Here is a 22,285-nt window from a genome sequence, read left to right on the forward strand (position 1 = left end):
TTAAGGGAGAAAAAATTGTGTAACTAGTATACCCCGTAACCGCACACACACTAGCATAACGGTCCTTCACTTGCTAATATCACGGCGAGGGGTCCTTCTTTTTTTACTCGTCCCTGTTGTTATGAAGTTGTTTATCGTCAAAGAATTGAAACATATCAATCATTAGAACATCACAATATGTTCTTGATAATGTTGTTATGCCTACTATTCGGTTAGGTCGAGTTAGTAAGCCTTTTATTAGGCGATGTATATGCTTTTACAACATGATTTAAAAGAATTGTTAAAAACGTTTGTGTGGTAAAGATTTAATAATTTATGCTATAATATAACGTAAATTGTTTTCTCAATGATCCCACAGGCTGGGAATGGAGCTCAGGCTCTTTAATTATAAATGTATATGGTACGATTTTACATTGTAAACATATTCTTATGAAAAAAGAGCCCGCTGAGTTTCTTGCACCAGTTCTTCTCAGGTCTGAGGGACTATTTCCAATGGGCGGTAGTTATTGTCGTTCACGTTTGAATGTATATACATATCAAGGCCTGAATTTTCTAAAAACTGTGATAATAATAATGTTATTACGAGGAAGGTAGAGCCAAGGTAGCTACAGATATACTGCAATAAGCATTTCGGTGACATGAACTCACGAGATTTCACGATCTAAAAGTATGTTACTATATATATATTTTTTTTTTATTATTTATTTATCGCGTGCGTGAGCATGTTGGTGACGCGAACCCAAAAGAATTGCTATACCAAAAAGTGTCCAACGCTACTAAAGAAGTTTTCACTTCGAAAACATACAATCGAGTTGAGAACCTTTCTTTAAAGTTGGTTGATAATGTTGCAGTTATTGAAACGTTGATTCCGCGGTCAGATGCGATGGAATGTGGTTTTTTATGTCACAAGCGAATGGGTCACAGACTGACCTCTAGGAAAAGGTGAGCACGCTTGGAGTGTAAGTAATATGCAATGTGTACTTACAACTAGTATCGTATTACTGTTCATTATTATTGGATTTTTTTAGTATACTGGCTGACCCAGCAAACGTTGCATTGCCATATGAAGTAATAAATAAAAATATCCATTGCCATCTTGCAACCCTACTGCGGATCTGTGGATGTAACAGAATAATATAAAAATCGCGATAGAAAAATAGGTGTTTATCGTAGACGGGTGAAAATTTGAAGTTGTTTGTATTTTTTAAAGTTGTATCATAAAAAAATAAATTTATCTAAAAAATAAAAATAAATAATTAGGGGTGGACTGGAGTACCCTTAACATTAAGGGGTCGAATTTAATCGAATTAAGCCTTCGAATCGCTCAAGCCGTTTCGAAGGAGTTTAACTACAAACACCGCATGACAATTTTATATATTATATTACGATATAAGGGACCTAGGTTGTTCATTATACACGATACTGTGGGTTGCAGTAATTGTTAATAAGCTGAATTTCTATTGAGCAAGTTGGTCACGAGTTTCATACGCACTTCTTCAACACACTTACGAGAAATAAACAAACATGTATTTTTTTTTTTTTTTTTTTTGCACGCACCAAATGTAAACTGATTTATTACATATAGCCATTCAGCCTACTTCAAAGTAATAATTAAAAATTAGTGATAAAATGCATATATTTCATAACAATTATTGTGAATTTTAAATTAATTGATAGTAATAAATGATTTTTCTTCTTAATCAGGGACACATTTAGTAATTTCAAAAATGTACATGAATGGAAACCTCTATGTTGTAAAAATTGTATTACCCGGTTAAAATGAAAATACTCTGTTTACTTTGATATGATTTGCAGTTAGGTACTAACTTAACTTTGTAGTGATAATTCCATTATGCACTAGTGTGTAATATTATTATGGACATGTGTTATAGTTTGATTTATGACCCTAAGAACGATGTAATAAGGCTCACTTTACGTGTGTTGAAAACAATAATTATTGTTGTATTGTGCTGCCACATTTAATTTAGCCGACGAGATATTCCTGGGTTTAACATTAATATGATTTGTATAATATGTATCCTTTTTTTTTTTCAATTTTCAGAACACATACAGTCATACATTAAAGATAAAGTACACTTTATGCACTAAAATCTACTTAACAAAGACCTGGAGGTTCATAAATATTTATGTATGTATATTATTACATTTGTTAAGGCAAGGCTGCAAAAATATTATTAGCAAAAGCATAAAATTCGTATCTTAGTATTTGTGTATCGTATTAAGTATATATAATCTTAATATATATATATATAAATTACGTGACACGTTGTTTGTCCGCGATGGACTCCTAAACTAATGAACGAATTTAAATGGGGATTACTTCATGGAGTGCAGTTTGGTCCAACTTGAGAGATAGGATAGTTTTTATTTCGATTTGGGACCCATAATAATTTTTATTTCCAATATTTGTTTTGTATGGACATATTTTCTGTGAGAGAATTTATTGACGCACGGTTTGACAGTTCTGCTGTGAAACAATTTCATTATAACAACAAGGAGCATATTATGTTACAATGAAATGAAATTATTGACAAATTCATCAAAAACAGTACTTTATTTATTATGTACAGAACAACGTTTGCTGGGTCAGCTAGTATAATATAATAATAAAATACTTTATCGTTGTCTTGTACCCATAGTACAGGCTATGCCTGGTTTGGGGCAAGATAATTTGTGTAAGAGTGTGTTTTTTTTTTTTTTATGGAATAGGAGGACAAACGAGCGTACGGGTCACCTGTTGTTAAGTGATCACCGCCGCCCATACTCTCTTGCAACACCAGAGGAATCACAGGAGCGTTGCTGGCCTTTAAGGAGGGTGTGCGGTGTGTCAATATATTATAATGTATATTATTATTGTTATGAATTCATCAGCATAATAATTTTATCAACTTTTTTCAAATTCGTTTGTGATTGACAGGGCCAGATTTTGAGGAGGGCAACCGGGGCTACAGTCCCGGAGCCTACATGAAAGAGGCCCCACAACAGAGACTTCGGGAAAAAAATTAAAATTCAGACTAGTCAACAAGTTTTCCTTTGATATTTTTTACTCGTTTTATCTTTTACATACAGTATTTTGCACAAACATGGTTATATTAAATATTAACAGAAATCATCAAGCTTCTTCATAAACAGGGAAGAAATTGTCATAAACGCAATCTGTCATTATTACTGTACGTGTTCAATTGGCCGTAGGACTGTAGGCAGTTGTGCCCTTGTAACTTCAATAATATGGTACGGGGTTTTGCGAGGCATCAGTTTTTAAACGGGCTAGCAGAGTTTCTGAATGATGTGATAGTGGACAACCCATAAACTGTTATTGTTCGTTTGAAAGACTATGTATATATATATCTATGTAATAAACTATTATTATCAATATTAAACTTTATTTCCTTAATTTTAGCCTTTTGAGATCACCAAACACTTGAATAAGTTATTGTCTTTTAAGTAATAGAGGAAAATATTTTTTTTTTTTTTATATTTCTTATAGATTTATTTTAGCTATAACTTTTACCATACAACGATTTGAGATTCACTCCCATAGTAACAATTGATAGTCACAGATAGAGCTTGCCTGATATGCCCTTTTCTGATTCGATTTTGCTGGGAAACTCAGAGCATAGCTCTATCCACTGCCCTCTGTCTGAGCGACCATGAGCTTTCTCATAAGGCCTGCGTCTGAGTACCGCTAGTTATCCCAGACGCTTAAACAGGCGCAACTGCCGGCATAAGTTAGTATATAAATAAAGCCGACCATAAAAACCTGTTTTTGCTTAGTTACAACTAAGCTTATGTAGATATTTCGCAAGTTGGCATAAGTTTTGAATTAATTTGAATAAATTAATTGCAAATCGATCGCTGTAGCAACACTTGTTACTATGAGGTCAAAAATTAACTTGTTGACACGGTTTTGGAGGTCGGGGTTCAGTTTTGTGTGAAATTTGTCCATTTGAATGACAAAAAGATCGCGAAACATAGTTGCAATTTATATAAAATATACCCAATGGGTTTTTCCTGAACATCACTCAATTACGCAAGACAAAACTATAAAATAAATTATACTTTGTCTTACAAAAGCATTCAGATATTCCTATATCAAATTATTAAGGAAAAAGTCTTGTTTAACACTTTTTTTATTTACAAAACGGACTTGCCGATAAGATATGATGTTGCATTTGAAATTGGAAAAAATCTCCTCAAAGAGCTAAGAAACTTACCTTGCAAGACAATCTTTCCCCATCCAGTGACGATGCATTCACCCGCTCCGTTGTAAAACGCGTCCAAACTATCAGAAGCGCTGGGGAGACATATAGGCTGAATGTTCTTGGCCAATCGCAGATTCTCTGTCAGAACCAAGATGGCGGCATCGTATAGATAGCTGCCTCGCTTGTAGAATGGATGACGGAGAATGGTCTTCACTTGGACTATTTGGAACGGCAGAGGTTCATCGTCGATTCCCAGTTTATATTCACCGCCTTTGATGAGCACGTTCTTTGCGTCTAAGCTGAAAGTTAAAAGACTTATTAGTATCGACGTTATAGCATTTGTTGACCTATGGAAATTCACTCGATAACCCCGCGTGAACGGAACCTTTTCACATGAACGTCTCCGTTCCGCTAGCAAATAATCGTGAGTTTTGTATCAGTAATTTTTTTAATTGTGGTTTTGGAAGCGTATGCCTGAACCTGACGTCACCACCCTATCACTAAGGTGGCGAATTTTCACCGCATGCGGGACGGAACATTGTCATTTTATCGACTGAGTTATGTCAGTAAGCAATTGTGAGTTTGCTGTCAGTAATTTTTTATTAATGATTTAAAGTGTATGCCTGAATCTGAATAAGATGGTGGCCAGTCCCCATTTCCGCCGCGCGTTGGAATCGAATCTCAAAATATTAGCTTCTGAGTGACGTCAGCAAGTGATTGGTGATTTTTGAAATGTTTCGCTAAAGCTATCGTTTAACATTTATAAGGATTTAGAAAACGCTGTTATTATGATATTATAAACAGACAATATAGTGTTCAGTCACCTTTCATAAATGTCCCGAGTAAATGTCGAAATAGTCTTGAATTGCGAAATTCACGTTTCGGCTCAATTATTTTATCTCCCCTATCTCGACACAAGTTGTTATAAAAACTCGAAAAATAAAAATAAATTTCATGAAATTCAAGTAAATAAATTTATTTAGAATAGAATTGCCTATGTCCCGGTATTCTACGAACTCTTAAAAAATTCTTGAAAAAACCTGTTCATTACAGTAAAGGCTTTTTAATACCTATATCATGCAGGTCAACTAAAATTCTAATAATAATAGAAGCCTTGAGGTCAGTAGCCATGTTATGGTGGCAAACTATATTATGTATATGATGTTTTGTTCGTAATAGATAGAAACTTTGGTTCCCACGACAGAGCCCCTGGTTCGAGCTCCTCGCCCGCCACGTATCAATGTGTTTTCGGTTTACGAAGAAGACTTCGTAGACTCTTTTTTTCGACAAAGGTCGGCAACGATCTTGTGATTCCTCTGGTGCTACAAGAGAGTATGGGCTTTGGTGATCACTTACCAAGGTGACCAAAAGAAAAGGAGCTCAAATTAATCATAAAAATTGTCATTCAAATAGATTCAATACTCAGTTAAAATATTTGATTCACATTATATACTGCTAATACGGCAAGATAAACGAAAGCTTTTCAAAAGAAATCTAGTAAACCTTATAATCCCGCCTGAATCTATTAGAGAGCAAATACTTTCAGAAACTAAGTTAGCGAAATATATATAATAATAATTTACACCCACTTATGTTTTAATAGTAGCGAATAGGCCTGTTTTTTTATAACAAAAAAGGACGAGACGAGCAGGACGGTTCAGCTGATAATAATTGATACGCCGATGCCGACTGATATTGCCGCTCAGGATTATTGGAAAACCAAAAAATCTGATCGGCCCCACAATTGCGCTCGTCACCTTGAGACAAGATGTTAAGTCTCACTTGCCCAGTAATTTCACTAGCTACGGTACCCTTCGGACCGAAACACAATAATGCTTACACATTACTGCTTCACGGTAGGAAAAGTTGTGGTACCCATAATCTATCTGGTATCCTGTGCAAAGGAGTTTCCCACTGGTATATGATATAAGCCAGCCTGATTAAGCCATATCTAAACTAAGCGAAGTAAACATAACTCTTACCCCTCAACACAAGCCGCAGAAGTCACCACCACATCAGGTCTGGTAATCACACCACCACATAGCAGGCTTCTGTTGGTCTGCAGGAGCACCATCGCTTGCCAGGGGATCTCAGCGAAGTCTACCTCCAGGTCGTTACGGTTTCCGTACGGTCTTTGAGGCTGGAAAAATTTGCTACATAAGTTTTGCTGTACCATCGATAAAAATAATATATATGGCCATATATAATTCTTAACAGGTTCAAATTTGCATAAAAATACTGTCTAATGAAATGGTAACAGTTACTAATAAAAAATGCTTTTTTAACCGACTTCACAAAGGAGGAGGTTATCAATTCGATCAATATTTTTTTTATGTACACCGATTACTCTGAGATTTATGATCCGATTTACGTAACTTTAGTTCGATGCAGAATAGATGCCATTTGGTCCCATAAAAATTTGACATAGTTAGTTAGGCCCAGTAGTTTTCATTTTATTAAAATTTTTGTTTACCTCGATGATATAATTGTTTTTTGTGTACGGTTTTTTAGGAGTTTTCATTCAGGTTGATTATATATTATAATTAATTATAAACTGACAATAAAAAGTAAAACATAAAAAAAAACTACTTTAAAAAAACCGACTTCATAAACTGAAAAGTATCAAATAAATAAAACTTTAATTTAATATAAGTACCTATAATATTAATAAAATACTATTATTTGTATGTGCTACCTGTTTTGTTTTAAGTCGGTGCCAAGCCAAATGTACCTACACTCGCCAATTTTTTTTTTTTTTAAATTCCATTAATTAAATAGTCTGTGTAAAAAGTATTTTATGTCAAAGTGACCTTTGCCTTATTTTTTATTTTACAACATATGTATGTAGTATATATTTTGGGATCCTTTTGTAAAAGCAAATACTTCGCCCAACAAGACTTGCTAACTCGATTAGCCGAATTTGGTCATTACAAGTTTATATTTGTTCCTCGTGTTAGCATTATGATTATCATAACCTCTATAGAATTCGCTAGTATGAGCCACAGACGAGTAAAAAAAGAAGGTCTCTGCGCCGTGATATTAGCAAGTGAAGCACCGTTATGCTAGTGTGTGTGCGGTTACAGGGGATACTAGTTACAAAATTTTTTCTCCCTTAAATAATCATATATGGCCACAAATACTTATATAGTATCGTTTTTACACTTATTCACAACGCACGACGGCATTTTTAAAATATTTTATTGAGACACAAACTGATCTGTCACAGACGATGACAATTCTCATAATGGCCGCCTATCGGCCTGTAGTTCCCAAAATACTATCTACAGATAGAGATAAATTACTAACTTCTACTGTCAGTGATTGGTTGTCAATTATCTGAAGCAGTCCCATTATACCCGATAAGTCATTCTTATCGCCTTATTTTGGGACGTGTGAATTGCAATTTCCATACAAACTTCTATCGCTGGTAAGGTATACGTCGTCCCATTGACAGACAGCGTGTACGGATAAGGTGAGTTACCGTCGATAAGTTTATTGGGACAGAAAAGTCAACGATTTTTAACTCAAGTAAGAGCTAGACTGAATATTGGGAACGGCTGTTAGTCTCTTCATATCGAAATTAAACCAGTAAAAGTACTTTTGTATTACAGATAAGTGTGGTACTTCTTCTTATGAATACTACGCACGCAGCTAGTTCTACTACTACTACTATAATTATTGAAGTGAAAACTTCATTAGCCGCGTTGGTTACTTGCGCGTTGGACGTTGGTGATGCAAAAAAATACTTGAGAAATTATCTCAAAGGTAGATCAACCTTAGTAGATAAAAAATGGTGGGTAGTTGTAGAAAGTGCCGATAGAAGTGAAAACTAGAAGTTTTCGTATTAAAATTTGATATTTCATAATAGTTAAAAATAATTAAATTATTCATTTGAAATTATTTTTAAAACTTATTTACAATAATATCTTAATCAAACAAAATCAATATTTCTACAATGCACAGTATATACACGTTGAACATTTCACTGAATCCATTCAATTTCACTTATAAGATATACACAGCACTAATGTTGCACAATACGCAATAAGCAATTCGGTGACGCGAACTCATGAAATTTCACCCATTTCTCGTGTGTTAGTCATTAGCTTGTCGGTGACGCGAACCCTATAAGATTTTCCCCTACCAAAAGGTGCCCAAAGCGGATTTTTACTTCAATAGTTTAAGATTTTATGAAAGATCAGGCTTGGATTATAACTGGGAGTGTTGTATTCAAAGTGATTTATCTTCTGTCATTCTTTGATGCACAAGATATGCATCTATGCGTGGCCTTTCTAGCGAATCTATAGAAATATCTGAATTATTTAAGTATTACGATAAATCTATTAGCTGTCATTTATCACGACATGACCTTAAATGTATTTAAATTAAATGGCGGAGTGTGACTTAAGAAGGATTTCAATGTTTGACTGACTTTAAAGGATTTCACACAAGATTTCAATCGTCTATATCGTAATAGATATACACAAAGTTTTTATTTATGATTTTTAAAGTGAAACTTTTATTACATCGTCTCAAACTTTTTCGTCTGTGTGTTGCATGTCGCGTGACGGTCGGGCAGCGCCTATAGTTAGCAGCAGCTGACCGTGTAGTGCATAGACTATTTCTCATTTAGTTGGAGATTTAGTCAACTTTTATTATTTCCCATTGTCATTCCAATTTTCCAAGCATAAATTTAAGATTGATAAAGCGATTTTCATACCCTTAATGGAATATTATTCCAAAAATTTTTAGTTAAATGTCTATAATGTGGAAAAGAGTTTCACTTTTACCGTGGTTTAAAACCACACAATCCTTTTTTTATAAAAGATGAGTTCATAAATTTTTAAAGTTATAATTTCTTTAGCGGCGTTGAGAACTTTTGGGATGGGTATAAAATGTTAAACTCGCGTAAGGACACGTGACCTGATCGAAAATTCGTAAGACAGTCGTTGAAATTATGGACTTTTTAATGTAAAATAATTGTAATAATTCTGAAGTGTTTAATATTGTATGTAATATCAATTGTCATTTTGGTGTACGATAGCGCAAAAAATGAATATTGTATTACACCACTATATTGCTTTTGCTAGTACATTTATACTGATAAAATAAAGCAATTAGTGCGAAATTATTCCCTAACCATTCCAAAATATTCAAAAATGCACAACGCTAATGTTCAAGTTTTCACTTCTGCCGGCACTCCCGGAGTGCAACGTGTTATTTTTTGTAATGAGATGTTAGATGTTATTCTTGTAAATGTTTGCATGGGTGACTATGTACCACTTTGATTTTTCTTTTTTTTATTATTGTATCTGTGAAAGATTTGTAAGCACGCATTTATATTAATTATATCTTGTATGACTTCTTATATTGTTCAGTTAGTGTGATGTGTTTGTTATGCTTCCTTAAAAGAAGAACAAGAAATAAATAATATGAAAATATTTAAAATATTTTGATTTGTGGTGGGGAATTTAATTTTTCTGCTGCAATAAATATGCATATATATATATCTGTCTCTCGTAGATTAAGGAAGATGACGACTAACGTTTTTCTTTAAAAAAAAAAATTTAATAACTACTTGGCTTGCTTCCACATTCTTTTGGTATTATTTAAAAAACAAAGCAAACATAAGACAATCCATTATTAATTAACAGTGGCTACCGCATTAACCATGATGAAATAATTTGACAGGTATATAACCTGTCACAATGTCAATGGCATTTAGATGTCTTCGAGGGCAATTCGACACTGTAAATCAAGCTGCTTGCCCGGGAATACAAATTCAAGTTGCAAAATGACCTCTACCTTATCATTTTCGACGGAGCCTTTCGCAAGAGTGTCATCATTAGAAAATTTTGTAACTCTATGAAATGTTAATATGTTCTGTTAGCCTTCAGTCAGTTTAAGATTACGGTTAATTTTAAGTATGTCATCTAATTGACGTTCTTGTTATTTAGTAAACATACGTTAGTATCCATCGCTACTCTGTGGTTAAACTTTTTTGGTTTTCTTGAAAAGTCATTACTAGCAAATCAAAAATTAGCTTATCAAAAGATTTAATTGTTTACCTGATTTCATACTTTGCTTGAGACATTGTATATTGTACAAGTGCTGGACCAAGCAACAGTTGTTTTGACAATTTATATGTCATATAAATGAAGTACCCTGCGCTCACTCAATTGTCATATGTAATGAAAATCAGTACCTTAGACCATACACACATTGACATCGGTACTATAAATATAGTACCGATGTCAATGTGGTAAACTGTTAACAGTTTTATTGTAATTCAAATTTATATGCTTGAAACATCTTTTCAATCATGAAAGATATCTAGATTTAGTTCTGTAAGCAACTCAAAATTATTTTTCAATGTAAAAAATTTGACAATATCTGAGAAGTACGATTTTTAGGCACTATCGAGGATAGATCATTGTACTTGTTATATATGGGTCCACAAGTTCCTTTGCATTTACGGGGCCCCAGGCTAGAAACTACACGTATAGATCCGGTCCTGTTTATATAACATAAAAAATATTATAGCTTAATAAGCTAAAATATTATAATAATAAAACTAATCAATACAACTTACATTCAATACTCCACACTGTCCATTCCCATTGTATCTCTGCAGGAAGACTCTTTGAACTGACTCTCCGTACTCATTCTCCACTCCGAACCCACCGCCCTGTTTCACAGCGAATCCTTGGCCCTGTCTGATGCCGGTACCAAACTCTTGTGAGACAGTTTGACCAGTTCCTTGGGTGACAAATGCTCCTTGTCCTTGACTAACGATCTGGCCTTGTCCAAATTGTGTCTTCACACCCTATTAGGGAATTTAAATAATAATTTTAATTGCGTCTGAGCTAGGGTCCATAACTGGTATATATTTCTTTAGATTCAGATAGGATTACCTATCTGTATCTTAAAAATTGTGCTACCATTATTTGCCTATTAAGTATTTAATGGCAAAAATGTATAAGATGAGAGTGACACCGCCTAGGACAACTGTATAAAAAAACTGCGTCGGATCACATACTATAGCATGCTTTTGTCCTCATGGTTCATAGTTACAAATAAGGCAAAATAACAGATTTTGCTGCCCAACGAGAACTAATTGCTGAACTATATACGCATTATTATCTTAATACAAATTCTCCACGAAAATATAATCTGATTTATTATAAGCAATGTAGGAACGCAGTAAAATCATGGGCCACATCTAATTTGTCTTGTATTTTCACCACCACTTTAAGTCAAAATGTGATATTCCACCCACAAAACACTGATGTCTGGCATTCCACAACAAAGTATTCTATCTGATACTTTTTGCCTCCCACAAGCACTTATGGAATCATCAGGAAGCAGCTGTATTCCCGAACCAATATGATAGAGCATACTCCCGACTTAAATACTAACAACACATCTCGTGACCTAAAGGCGGACCTATAACTGATGTCCATGGATGGCAGTATTTTTACTTACCTTTCCGGTAAGAAAAACTTGCAACAACGCTTGGTAAACGTCATGAAGCTACATCAGTTCTTAAATGGGCTTTGCCATGGGAGAAGAACTGATAAGAAACTTCCAGCCCATTTAAATCATTTAATAAATTAGCCTACTTTCTATAATATTTTACAACTTAAGCGGAACAGAATCAGACATGAACCATGCATCTTTATCTTCTATATAATAATCTACTATACTATAGTAAGTCTTTGTCAAAGAAGTTTTAATATATTTCTTCAATTTGTGCTCAGTGAGTCGTAGTACTACTTCTTGTATTTTATTGTAAAATTGAATACCATGAGCTATGAAGAAGCCCTTAACCTTAGCTTATCTATTAAATGGCACGTATAGATAATTGCTTCTTCTTGAATTTAATCAATAATATTATGCAACTACTTAAAACATACCTGTCCTTGAGTTTCAATTTGTCCACCGCCAATACCAAACTGTCCTTTTCCTTGCGTTACAACTTGACCAACACCCTGGTTGACCAATGTACCTTGACCCTGTGTGACTAGTTGACCCTCGCCAGTGCTCACTAGCGTTCCTTGACCCTGAGACACGATTGCCCCTTGACCGAATTGCCCCTTGGAGACTGCAGTGTTGACTTGGGAACCAGATCCAATTTGTCCTAAAATCATTATTTTATTAAAACAAAATTTAATAATTTCAATCATTTTAAAAGCTGGCATCACGTCTGTGATTCTTCTGCTATTATGGTAAAGGTTACTGCAACATTTATCAATTTCCTAATGATACCACAGATTGGGAATCGAGCGACCGAACGATCAGGCAATTTAAATTATAAATTTTAGTATAACGAAATTTATAAAATAAAAAGAAGAAACCCGCTGAGTTTCTTGCTCCCTTAGGTGTTAATGCATAAATTTTCGAATAGGTTTTGATGTGCAAAAAGAGATATCATAACCTAAATTCAATAAAAATATTCGAATTTGAATTGCAAGGTATTGTTTATACTTCTATTTCATACAAAATGTTGTGCGCTAAAACCACATGATAGAGCAGAAAATTTCATCAAAGTGAGTGAGTTTAAATCATCAAATACCCAAAAAATAAAGTGCTCAGTGGGGCTAAAGTAGTATTCAGTTGAAAAATTAGTGACGCCAAACACCTTAGTAAAAAATCTTGACTAACTTTCACTCATGAAGTTAACATTTAAAGTTTATTTATCGTCATCTTCTAGCAAATCTCGTCTTAGTCTAAAGAAGAACGTACGTAAGAGTACTCGACGAGGTACGAGAATTTATTCACACATTTAACGGAAACTTATCCACCAAAGTTTCTATCTTTCCTATTTTCATTCGGTAACCTTTGTTTGTATTTCAGTGAGAAAATAATGCTAAATGATACATCGTCAACAATATTTGATAATTAAGATGAGTTATAAAATATTTTACTAAGCAGAACTGAAAACAAAAGATATGTTGACAATTTCACGTACAACTTTAACGTTACATATACATATAACCATTAGTAATTCAATTGCTTCCGACATTTTAATTGAATTAATTTGTAAAAATATAAAACATAATGATGCTAACGTAATTATAATGTAATAGGAATTATCTTATGACACACAATAAAGTCGCCCCTTCATATAAAGACTCATCAAGAATGGTTGCAATTATGACCATAATTGTTTTAACATTTGACTCAACAGGATGTCGTTTAGACGTCACAAAAGAACCCGGATACATTTACGTACCTGTTCCAATGACTCCTATTTGACCTTTTCCAACTTGAGCGTACTGTCCTTGTCCACCAACAGCAATTTGTCCTTGACCAACTTGTGTATATTCGCCTTGCCCAGCAACACCAATTTGTCCCTGGCCAACTTTGGTGTATTGGCCCTGACCGCCAACACCAACTTGTCCTTGACCAACTTTAGTAAACTGTCCTTGGCTTCCAACACCAATTTGTCCTTGCCCAACTTCAGTGTATTCACCTTGCCCTCCAACTGCAATTTGCCCTTGTCCAACCTTAGTGTACTGGCCCTGTCCGCCAACACCAATTTGTCCTTGGCCGACTTGGGTAAACTGTCCTTGGTTTGCAACACCAATTTGTCCCTTACCAACTTGTGCGTATTCTCCTTGCCCACCAACTGCTATTTGTCCCTGTCCAACTTTGGTGTATTGGCCTTGACCAACCACTCCAATTTGTCCTTTTCCAACTTGAGTATATTCTCCTTGTCCTCCTACAGCAATTTGTCCCTGCCCACCTTGAGCGTATTGTCCTTGGCCAAACTGACTATATTGACCTTGGCTACCAATTCCTACTTGTCCTTGACCAAATTGGCCGTATTGTCCTTGACCACCAACACCGATTTGTCCTTTTCCTCCTTTAGTGAATTGCTTTATTCCAGGGGTAGGCTTGCTGTATGTAGGTGCTATTGTTGTTGGGAACCTTTGTGATGTTGGACTAGTTACGAAGGTTGGTATAGTTGGTTTGGCTGTAGTCCTATCAAAATAATTTAAAAACATTGTAATTTGTTTTTTAAATGAAAAAATAAGGTAAAATAAACGTTTGAAGTTAACTAGGTGCTTTTGGTTAAATAATTATCTAAACATTTCAGAAATTGATATGCTAAATCTGACTAGCCATTTTGTGAACTCCGTTTTATTAGTATGTTAAATATCATTAACTATTAAATTGGTAAGTGTGAAATATCAACGAACATGTTCATAAACGACACCAAAATCAAATACTTTTTGTTTTGCATTTGTATGATACATATACATTTCAATAAATTTTCTTGTCACATGTTTTCCTCGAGTGTTGCAAGAGAGCAAGAGGTTATCACTCATCAGTAGGTGACTCGTACGATAACTTGTTTTCTTATTTTATAACAAAAAAGAATTACAGAGATTGAATCAGATATGAGGAGTTCCGTAGGAGAACCAAAGACACCGATACTGCCCAAATTTCGAAACTGAAGTGGCAGTGGGTAGGGCACATAATTCGACTGACAGATGGCCGTTGGGGCTGTAAAGGGCGATCATGTACCGGAAGACGCAGTGTTGGAAGGCCCCCCATAATATGTACCGATGATCTGATCAAGATCGCCGGAATACGTTGGATGAGGGTAGTGGAGGACCAATCATCATGGAGAACTTTGGAGGAGGCTTTTGTCCATCACCGGACGTCTTCCGGCTGATATGATGATGATAATGAAAGTAAAAGTTTCTTAGGTAAAATTCTAATCACCTGAAGTTTCCAAAAAGTACAGAACCAGTGGAGGGAGGAGTAACTGGCACAGCGTTGTTAGCGCTACCTCTGCTATCTGGGACGTATTTACCGTCGTTGCCACCAAACACTCCAGGAACCCATTTTCCAAGTTGGTTCGTTGGCCAGGGGTCGGTATAGTATGGGTCACGGCAGCACTTTCCAATACGACCAGTTTCTAAGTCCTTGCAATCCTGTTGGAGATTATATAATTGTTGGTAAAGGCTAAAGTAAATAAGTTAATAAATACGTTACTATATGTAATATAGATACTAGGCATATTCTCCCAATTCAGAAAATTGATTGCAATAGTTTAATGTGTACCCACTTGGGAAACTAAATTTACAAATAATGTTAATGTTTTAGAGCGAGTAGCTAGCATGCGCACAATACAGGAATAGAATAGTACTTTAACTTCATAATAGAGAGCCTAAATCGACGCACGCACACATACACACAATTTACACGACCGAGAAGCAGTCTTGGGAGGATAATACTATTGAATGCCACGCCGTGCGCCACCCAGACTGGTCGCTGTCCGAGTTGAATTAGCTGCGCTGCGCCGTCCGCGTTTCAATTTTTTTGTATGTACCAACCCTAGGCCTTCGCCCAGGTATAAATTTAAAGGAGACCGCTGAGTTACGAAATTGTTCTATTACTTGTATTGTGGCATGCGTGATAGTGTGGCTGAGAAAACCAAGCGTCCAAGAGAGAAGAAAAATTCTAACAGCGAGAGATGATACAGGAAGATAGAAAAGTTTAGCGACTGTATTTTACTGTAACCAAATTTGATTAACAGGTCATCAGTCACCCACGCTTGGAATTAGCTCCATAGTATTTTGATTATAAAACCATTAGCATTTGCTCAACTTTATTGCTCTTTATATAATAGAAAATAATAACTCACAGTAAGCGGAACTCTGTATGCATCCTGGTCTCTGGTGAGGATCACAGAAGTATTAGAGATAACACCTTCAGCTGTGCAGAACTCAATTGGTGTACATTTCAAAGCAGCGGCACATCCGGCAGGAATGTCATCTAGGTATGGCAAAAAGACACATGTTAGAACATAATATGATATATAATAGTCACACCTGTCTCCCAGGCAAACAGACAACAACGACCACCACATACGGTCCTGATTTTTGTCGCATATTGCACTCACTTAAGCAATTTAGATTCAATTTTTGAAGTGAAAAGAGCATCTAGCTAGACTTTCCGGAACAATTAAGTTCGGTCCTTAAAATAGTTTTTTTTTTGTTTTCAACAAACAAAAAAACAAAAGTTACTTAAACATCCAACTTTGATATGAACATTAAGATTAATAAGTTGTTAATTGAAACACCAATCAGAGTGAAAAATGACGTATCGGCTCAGTAATCATCAACGTGTCGCTTGAAGCTGACTTGTTATAGTATGTTCTATCAAATATTTCTGATAAATGTAGTCATAATTGTAATTTACTTATATTCGTTTTTACGTAAAACACTGTTAACAATAATTCATCTGCGTAATTGATCATAATATGGATCACGTCCGAAATATTTTTTGCAAATTCAATTATGAATAATCCGATGGGGTAACAGAACCATCTTTCATCGGGTTTCACTTATGAATCTCTATATAACTCATCAAACTCATGTACAGCTACTGTCATGTGAGTCTTGCTGCTGATGTTTTTTTTTCTCATTTTAATTTTAATATACTTACTTGCAACTTCCTTCGGTGTTGGTCGAGGTCTTGGCCTCGGATTTCTAGTCTCATCAAGGATGATCTGACCCTCGTCGTATTTCGGTGGGGGATTTGGTGGAACTATGGTCTCTCTGTTGATTGTCTGCTCAGCAACTGGGGGCAAGTATCCTGGTGCTGAAGTAGAGGTCACAGGTGGTAGATAAGTGGGCTTGGGAGTCACATAGGGTCTTGGAGTCGTAACAATAATGGGTTTCGGGACTGCAGTGCTTGATATGACTGTTCCACTGTTAGTGTTATCGACAGGTGGTAGATATGGGATACCTGGTCTTAAACCAACAGACCCAGGCCGGTAAACACCAGCATTCTCACTTCCAGCTGTGAAAGAGTCGGTATCGATAAAGTTCGTTTGGCTCGTGGTCGGTTTTCCTAATGTAGTTTGGCCAGTTTGGGATGCCCCGAACGAGTTGGATTGGAAGAGGTTTCCTTGACCAGCGAAAGTGGCTCCTCCGATGCCAAGAGATCCCTGGGTGTTGGATACTCCGATGGAGGATACTTCTAGTCTGCAGCAGATTTCTGAGCCCAAGTTGCAGTATTGTTTCTGTAACAAAAAAGAAAAAATGTTTTTCTAAATTAACATTATCCAAACCATCATTATCGATTGAAAGCTAGACTGTAATGACGGGGTTTATTAGGGAATACCTGCTGGTGAAGAAATGGGAGGTAAAAGATATGGAGGTATTGAGGTGAAGAGCTTCAGATAGCAGATAGCAGGTACTGTAGAGAGGTAAGGTTTTTAGCGGTTTAAAATTCCACACTTCCGGTCAAACAACTGTGGCTAACTGATATTTTTGAAGCCTACCCTAATCCTTCCTTTAGAGAAAATTAGATTAATTCTAGACTTGGTAAAAATCTAACACCCAATGTTCTAGGCAAATATAAAATGATTCCCATACGCGTCTAACTACAAAATCTTACCATAGCTGTATCAATTAATTTTTATTTCCAAAATACGTGTGCAATCCTTAAAGTACTGTGACGAAATATTCTTGTTGGTGTAATATCAACTTAAATTGATGTTAGCTAGGGTTCATTTTTCATCGGCAGGGTGCAAGAGGTCAAATGCTGACACACATTTGCGTGGACTTGTTAACTCGAGTACAGACGAGAAGATAACGCGTAAATTTTATTTTTTATACCATTTATTTATGCAGGTTGGTTTTAGTTATCATAAATTATAGTTAACATATTACAATGTTTGTTTTTAATAAATTAAAAAACTCTGTAATATATCAGATTGGGGTTTCATTTAAAATTTGTATCTAAATGTTTCTATGCAATATATGCGTCCGGGTAACCTGATACATATTAGTCGACTAGTGTTACATTTGTTCACTTGCATCAAGGGATGAATTGAAATGTTACTCGAACTACTACCAAATTAGGGGATTTATTAAGCTTTAGTGTGATTATCAATCTTAATTATTTTTTTTACCAACAATTTCTTATTGACCTAACTCTATTCTGAAGGAAATAGTTAGTGTGGTGGTGGTGTGGTGTTATTAATATATTTAATTAGATCTTCTCTCACTTGAGCTAAATAAGATAGCAGCGTATCTCCTTAATATACAACAAAATCGAAATGTAACCCTGTTTGTAAACCTATTATTAATGAAAGTTTTTGTTATTTATGCTTACTTAATGATGTCATAACCAATTAATGCCCCATGTGTAATAAAGTTAGGATTATAATGGTACAAAATTAATGGAAATAAAAAGATAAGTTACATATTTGGATTATAGGTAGTAATTTTATCATTTATGATGGTCAGGGAACCTTTTCGCATACTTGATTAAATTTTCTTCATAATTTATACAAAATAAATATAAAAAAAACTTATTACTGATTAATTGTTATGAACTATTCTAAGGTCATACAATAAAACCTTTAACGGCCGTTTTCAATAACCTATCTATCCTTAGTTTAACTTACTAGAGTTAGATAAATCTATCCTTTTACGCTTACTTACATTTCAATAACCTATCGACATAAAGCATTGGACTATAACTATGGATAGATAAGATCTTGTCATTAAACGTTGACAGCAACGTATCGGTAACTAGAGAAACGTTATTGAAAACGGCCGTAAATCAATGTAATCAAATTGTATTTTGAATGCGACAGTACTTATTGGTTAAACGGTTGACACCAGTTCGATGTTCAACACGTCCATCTGTCAATGTCTAGCTTCAGGTTTGAAAGTTCATTAATGAGCGCCGGGTCACGATTACGCGCTGTAATCGGTTTTAAACGTATTTTAATTAACATTCGCTGATTATTTCACTCGATGAAATGGATAAGAGCTGTATATCCATCAGATAAAATTATTTAACAGTTACACTGAAAAAAAATCAATAGTTTAGTTTGATTAACGTGAGTGTTACACATTTAAATAAAACACTTTTATAAAGGTATAAACGCGTGTAATTGTAACTGTGTTTTTACATTAGATTTTACGTTAAAGTTACATTTTTATTATTATTTTAGTTAACCCGACGTTTCCTGATCATTTCATATATACGAGTACGTCTTACATCTCTCGACACTGCGATTTGTTAGTCATTTTGTTTTGGTCTGCGTGCGTTGCTGAAAATAGAGCTTAACCATTCGCCGTTATTTTTGTCGACGTGTTCACAGCTGTAACAGTTCTATCTAGACCTATAAATTATCTAAGTTTTTGAGTTTAATTTGCCTTCATAACGTGTATATCCAAATTAATATTGTAAAATGGTAAATGTGAGTTACATTTTAAAGATCTCTCACTACTATAGATACTTAAACATAACACAGAAATGTATATAAAAGTACCTACGATAATTCTAGAGTGCGACACAAAATTTAACACGCATTAAAATACGAGCGCAAGCTATAATTCCTAACAAATAAATTCCAGTGGCATGCGAAATACCGTTTACAATAATTGAATGCAAAAACTGTGTTTTACCCTTAGTTTGGGACTCGAAATAGAATTATAACATAATTTCTGCTGCAATATCTACTATGTTATGTAGCGATTGTTAGCACCTATGCAATAAGAATCACGCACAAATTATGTTAGTATAGAAACTTGTTTTGTTAGTGCACTTTCGTAATAAAGTCCCAGCTGATGTTTGACCAATGTTTAAATAAATTTAAAGCTTTTTCTTAAAAAAAAGGTTTCGCTGTAAATCTTCTCATCTACACTATCACACTATCACTAGATATCACTATCGTAACAATTGGACGGGATCTAGATTATCATTAGTTTATAGCAATGACAAAATTACAACACTGTTATCGTTTCTTCTCAATCTATCAAAATATGAGTTTTAGTTTATATTTGCAAAAATATAAATTAACATTCAAATATTTTTATTCCAAATAGGACTATAAATTACTTATTGACCGTCAAACAGTACCACTTATTCGAAAATTTATGCCTCAGACCTGAGAAACTCAGAGGACTTCTTCCTTTTTTATAAAGTTTTGTTACATTTAAATTTAATATTTTATATAATACATAATATATCTATCATGTATATATTTTAAAATGTCAGGCATTTTCAGGGGGGGTCGCTACATTCCCAATCTGTGGTATCATTAAGTCATCTAGGTTATTGTAACCTTTACCACATATAAACGTCTTTTATATTTAAATATTATGTCATAAACTTTTATTTTATATTTTAAAACACATAATATATTTTATCAGCTAACTCATATGTATTTAGCTATTATAAATCTTTCAGCAAGTATCGTCCGTCAATTAACTAATTTTACATGTCAATAAAGCAATGTTTACCTTTGCAAACAACCTAGAGAGCCGTATTACAAAATGGCGACTTGTCAAATAAATCAACATGGCGGCGTGTCGATAAATTTTACTTAGTAAGACGTTTCGTTTTGATTTAAGATCTTCGGCGGTAATGATGTTGCTTATAATTCAATAATAACCATCTCATAATTTTGATAGAGTTGTCTTGGGAAAGATGTAATTAGTATAATCCTTGTGAATATTATTTAACAAAGAATGCGTATCGTTCGAATTTTTATAGAGTAGGTAGATACCTAATTTGGAGGGGTGTAAAATGTTAACAAAAATTATTATGGATAAAATACGCAACTGCTTATAAACCATATTGTTATCATTAAATGGTCATTTGATTTTATTTTGTTATAAACTATAAACAAATTAATATTTCTTCTTCTTCAACAGCCGGAAGACGTCCACTCCTGGACAAAGGCCTCCCGTCGAAAGGCCAGGTCGTAGATTCATCTTGTAGGGAGCCTATAGAGTCTTCCGGTACGTGGTCGCCATTCGAGGACTTTACTGCCCCAACGGCCATCCGTCCGTCGAACTATGTGCCCTGCCCACTGCCACTTCAGTTTCGCAATCATATGGACTATGTCCGTAACTTTGGTTCTCCTATGGTCAAGGTTCTCATTTCTGATTCGATCTTGCAGGGAAACTCTGAGAAACTATACAAATTAATATTTGTATGAATACAAATTAATATTTGTATGAATACAAATAAAAGATACTTACAAATAATGAACGACATCGCACTTAATCGGTAATAAATCTCTTTATAGCGTTGTATAATACATGTGTTTAAAATATTTTTATTTATTTGTATTTTTGAACGTTTCTCATTACTGAAATTAAAAACAAATAATTTTAATTCATTGTTTTATAAATATTGTCACGGACATCTTCTATATATATAAAAATGAATTGCTGTTCGTTAGTCTCGCTAAAACTCGAGAATGGCTGGACCGATTTGGCTAATTTAGGTCTTAAATTAATTGTGGAAGTCCAGGGAAGGTTGAATGAATACGAAAAATGCTCGGAATTACATAAAAATAACAGTTTTGATTTTCCTTTGATGTGTCCCCCGTCGTTCAGAAATCAAATAAAAATAATAGTTTAAAAGTGAATAACTAATTAGAATTTTTATATCTTTCTAACTTTCTCAGGAGGTAAAAAATAAACTTAATTTTATGTAACTATAGTTGGTGGATTACTTACAGTTGTTGACTATCTATCAAATTATTTTTATGTAAATTGATAAAATATGGCGATGTCTTTATTTAATATAAAGTTAATAAAGTTTTAAGAAATAAAGATATTTATAAGTACTACGTGCTTATTCATGTGTATACGCGGACGAAGTTGCGGGTATCAGCTAGTAATATATAAAAATATAATGATTGACCATAAAGAACTTGCGTGAACAAGTATTGGCTGTTTAAGAAGAACCTTTGCCAACCAAGATGGCGCTTGGCGGCAATTGCAACACGGCAGCATTTAAAAACCATTGATTGATAATCCTCAGTGCTTATCATAATGTAAATTCCGGTTTACGGAGGATTAATGTTGCGTATAAATGTTTATGTAAATACGACTTGTAACAGCGTTTACCATTTATCAAATAGGGTTGCTAGATATGAAATATAATGTTTTAATTTGATGGCGCTAATTAATTATTTAAGATAATTACTTCAGTTTCTACATATATGATTTTTATAAACCTCATTTATGTGATTTGAATAAATAACTTTTCCAGCAACATGCTTTGTC

At 34.4% G+C, this 22,285-nt stretch overlaps 1 protein-coding gene across 1 annotated transcript in view; it reads right to left on the reverse strand.

Annotated features, from left to right (window-relative positions):
- Positions 1-22,285, reverse strand: part of LOC126974696 (uncharacterized) — a 72,591-nt gene that overhangs the window by 17,405 nt on the left and 32,901 nt on the right. The window contains exons 3-10 of the mRNA XM_050822269.1: positions 16,686-17,265; positions 15,883-16,013; positions 14,958-15,169; positions 13,459-14,210; positions 12,140-12,363; positions 10,816-11,049; positions 6,206-6,363; positions 4,236-4,522 (exon numbers count right to left, since the gene is read on the reverse strand). Of these exons, the coding sequence (XP_050678226.1) occupies positions 4,236-4,522; positions 6,206-6,363; positions 10,816-11,049; positions 12,140-12,363; positions 13,459-14,210; positions 14,958-15,169; positions 15,883-16,013; positions 16,686-17,265 (2,578 nt within the window). The remainder of the gene's footprint in view (positions 1-4,235; positions 4,523-6,205; positions 6,364-10,815; positions 11,050-12,139; positions 12,364-13,458; positions 14,211-14,957; positions 15,170-15,882; positions 16,014-16,685; positions 17,266-22,285) is intronic.

This window comes from Leptidea sinapis, chromosome 33 (assembly GCF_905404315.1).
Source record: "Leptidea sinapis chromosome 33, ilLepSina1.1, whole genome shotgun sequence".
Classification (NCBI taxonomy): Eukaryota; Metazoa; Arthropoda; class Insecta; order Lepidoptera; family Pieridae; genus Leptidea; species Leptidea sinapis.